Here is a 1,630-nt window from a genome sequence, read left to right on the forward strand (position 1 = left end):
AATTGAGAAATCATTTTTGGTTATTTTAAAACCAGCATTAAGCTTTTTGTATAATGATTTGTAAAGTTTCTGTTAAATGTAAAGGTAGTGTATATACACACTACCTTAAATAAGAAAAAGTAAAGGTTTTTTTATTATTGCATTTCCACTGTTTTTGAATTGGAAGGTATGCATGCATACACAGCCATATATATGGTTCCATGTGTCTTCATATCACCTCCTTACCCCCTTACTGGGGATCTAACTTAGGACCTCATGCATGCTAGGTACCATTGAGTTCTACACACCCAGCCCTTTTTTATTCAATTAATATTATATGTAGGATATAGCTTATTTAAAAAGACAAATGAAACTTTACTATATTTACTGATGGCATACTCTCTCATTTAGCATATCTTAAGCCTTACCTACTTTTAATCATGTATTTTTTATCTGTTAGATTATATGTTCAGTTTATTTTCTTCTTTTTTTTTGGTACCGGGGATAGAACTCAGGACCTTATACTTATGAGGCAGGCACAGTGTCACTGAGCTAAATCCCCGGCCCAGTTTTCCTCTTTTTTTAATCAAAATTTTAACCATGGTGGATATTTGTATTGTTTCCATTACTTGTTTTAGACAGTATTTTAAAAAGGAAATGTTCTGTTGTAAATGCTTTCTTGATGTGCTTATTTCTTCAAACTCAGGCCAACAATGGATATTTAATAGTTTCTGCTGAGGCAGGTGAAAAATGTTCTCACTTGGCCTTAATTTGTATTTAACTATAAATGAAGTGATTAATTAGTTCATCTTAGAATTTTTCCTGTGAATTATCCATATGTTCTTGGCCCATTTTTCTGTATTACCTTTTCTTACTCAGTTGTAAGGCATTTTTTTAAATGCGTTTGTTTAAATAAAAAAAGTGGCTGGGGTTGTAGCTCAGTAGAGTGTTTGCATAGCATGCACAGGACCCAGTTGTATTTGGTCAGTGATTTTTATTTGGATAAGTAATTATATGTCTTTAAATAAACTTTAATTATATCTTGATTAACCATAACTAAAAATATTTTAAAACTTTTTTTTAAAATCTGTTTTCTAGGTTGCTATGCATAATGAGAGTTATGATACTCTTCATGGTAAGACTTCCTTTCTTTAATCTGCTCATCATTTGAAATATGTTTTAAAAGCTTTTATTTTTTAAAGCACTCCAAGTGATTTAATTTCTTTACCAACATAGTAATACTTGGAAAGCGATACGTAACTATGAATTGTTTGTAACTGAAATTCCACTTTGATTAAATATCACAGATAATCCATTTACTGGTTATTACTTTAATATAATTCAGGAGATGTTCTTATTTTTCTGTGCCCTTTGCATTTAATTTCTTTTTGGTTTGTTAGCCTGTTTTCCAAAAGACAGGAAGGAAGAACAAAAAGAATCCAAACCTTGGTTATTCCTAATACTATTTGCTTTTATTTTAAAAAATATTTAACATAGATTCAAAAGATTAAGGATATTTGGGTTTTCAAGTCCAGGAATCATGATCTGTATTTCTGTAATTTTAGACAGTAGCTTAATTATGTACTTGTTCCTCTTTCTTTCTTTCTTTCTTTCTTTCTTTTTTTTTTTTTTGTAGGAAGTTTAACAAACT

General features: G+C 29.9%; 1 protein-coding gene across 1 annotated transcript in view; it reads left to right on the forward strand.

The window, feature by feature from the left end:
• Kif20b (kinesin family member 20B) overlaps positions 1 to 1,630 on the forward strand; it is a 55,112-nt gene that overhangs the window by 5,969 nt on the left and 47,513 nt on the right. The window contains 2 exon segments of the mRNA XM_033766339.1: positions 1,078 to 1,114; positions 1,616 to 1,630. Coding sequence (XP_033622230.1) covers positions 1,078 to 1,114; positions 1,616 to 1,630 — 52 coding nt within the window.

Source organism: Fukomys damarensis, unplaced genomic scaffold, assembly GCF_012274545.1.
Source record: "Fukomys damarensis isolate Sample0158 unplaced genomic scaffold, DMR_v1.0_HiC HiC_scaffold_20, whole genome shotgun sequence".
NCBI lineage: Eukaryota > Metazoa > Chordata > Mammalia > Rodentia > Bathyergidae > Fukomys > Fukomys damarensis.